Source organism: Archocentrus centrarchus, chromosome 6, assembly GCF_007364275.1.
Source record: "Archocentrus centrarchus isolate MPI-CPG fArcCen1 chromosome 6, fArcCen1, whole genome shotgun sequence".
Lineage (NCBI taxonomy): Eukaryota > Metazoa > Chordata > Actinopteri > Cichliformes > Cichlidae > Archocentrus > Archocentrus centrarchus.
In genome coordinates, this window is record NC_044351.1 from 5,052,522 (window position 1) to 5,054,047 (window position 1,526).

Here is a 1,526-nt window from a genome sequence, read left to right on the forward strand (position 1 = left end):
ACCAGCTTACTTGATCAAAGTCAGTTTAATTGCCTTTGTTTTACTTAATGGGTAAACCAACATTGGAGCAAATGGAAACAGTTAACACAGCCAGGCTCTGAAATTTTAAAAGTTTAGCATTTATTGTCAAACTGTGTGAGGGAAGGGACAAACTCAAACAAGTCAAAGATGGTTTTTGAAGACCGCCTGCAGGAAACATGGCAGAGGCATCTGAATTGATCATTTGCGTGAGAAAACCAAAGATTTAAACAAAAAGGCATTTATTACCCAGTTAACATTCATAAGCAGTGAAGCAGAACAACACCTGCAAGTTAAAGACAAGTCAGTAGGTTCAAAAACTAGATCCTGAGTCCCAAAGAGATCAATAGAAAGTTGTGAATACAGTATGAGGATTGCCTTGTGGAGCAAACATGTAGCTGGTGTATGGAAATAGTGGCATAGATAGACCAAGAGATTCTGTGGGGATGTAGCGGGTTTGGGCAAAGACTGCTCTTCCTTTCTGATAGCTGTGAACGAGAGCTTATGGAGTAGACTGGCCTCCAGATCAGACACGTCACTGAAGACTGGCTTGTTGTCCTCACTGTTGGTACCAGGTGCAGAGTTAACCTTTACAGGGGCTGCCTGATACTGACCCACCACATAACCATCTGGGCCAACTGCTAGAGCCCCATACTGACCCGCCACATAGCCATCTGGGCCAACTGGTGGAGTCTCATACCAGGTGACTCGAGGGTGGCCTTGTGCTCCGTAGTTAGTGTAGCCAACAGAGCCACTGCTAGTATGTTGTGGAGCTTGATTAGAGCTGTTCCCCAGTTCAGGACTCCCCGTTCCCCTGAACGTATACCAAGGAGACGGGAGTTGTGTCTCAGCACCATTTGAGCCCAGCCCTAGAAGAGCAAGATATAGAAGGTTAACATACATTTTAGAGTTCAATTCAGCTTTAATGGCCATTCATAATTTTAGTCTGAAGCTTTACCTTACCTTTGTTCACAGGGGCACAGATAATACTTCCAGTCAGACATAATATCCACAACACCCTGCAGACAGTTTTTAACACCACAAAGTTCATATAACATCCAGTTCATACCTACAGTGAGCCTCCTTGTGAAGCATCACTGCAAATGTTTTTCCAGCTTCTGATTTTAAAACATCAGACAGGCACTTGTGGATTAGAACTCTGAAGATCTGTTTTACACCATAGTTTACTCACCACATCCTGCTACAGTTAATGAGTTGCAGCCTGCCCCTGAGAGCCTGTACCAATAAAAATATGGGAGGGGGGGGGGAGGCATTAATAATGTTACACACATAATACCCTTTAAGCCACTAACCAAACCACAGTTTACCAGCACTGCACCTTGTCCTGGAGCTTCCAACCAGTAACTCTGAAGCACAGGAGCAACTGTTTTTGTATGATCTTCACTGTGGAGGGAACTGATTGCTCAGTGGTAACAGCTGCCTGTGCAGTTAATTGGAAACAGGCTGCTTCTTATTTGTGGAAAAGTCTCTATTTATTCCTCACTTCT

The 1,526-nt window shown here is 44.0% G+C and overlaps 1 protein-coding gene across 1 annotated transcript; it reads right to left on the bottom strand.

The window, feature by feature from the left end:
- Positions 1-204: 204 nt before the first annotated feature.
- Positions 205-1,215, bottom strand: LOC115781362 (uncharacterized). The gene is made up of 3 exons (XM_030730993.1): positions 1,211-1,215; positions 982-1,037; positions 205-887 (listed from the first exon to the last, which is right to left on the bottom strand). Exons 1-3 carry the CDS (start codon positions 1,213-1,215, stop codon positions 220-222), a joined length of 729 nt encoding a protein of 242 aa, XP_030586853.1. The 3' UTR covers positions 205-219.
- Between the last annotated feature and the right edge of the window lie 311 nt (positions 1,216-1,526).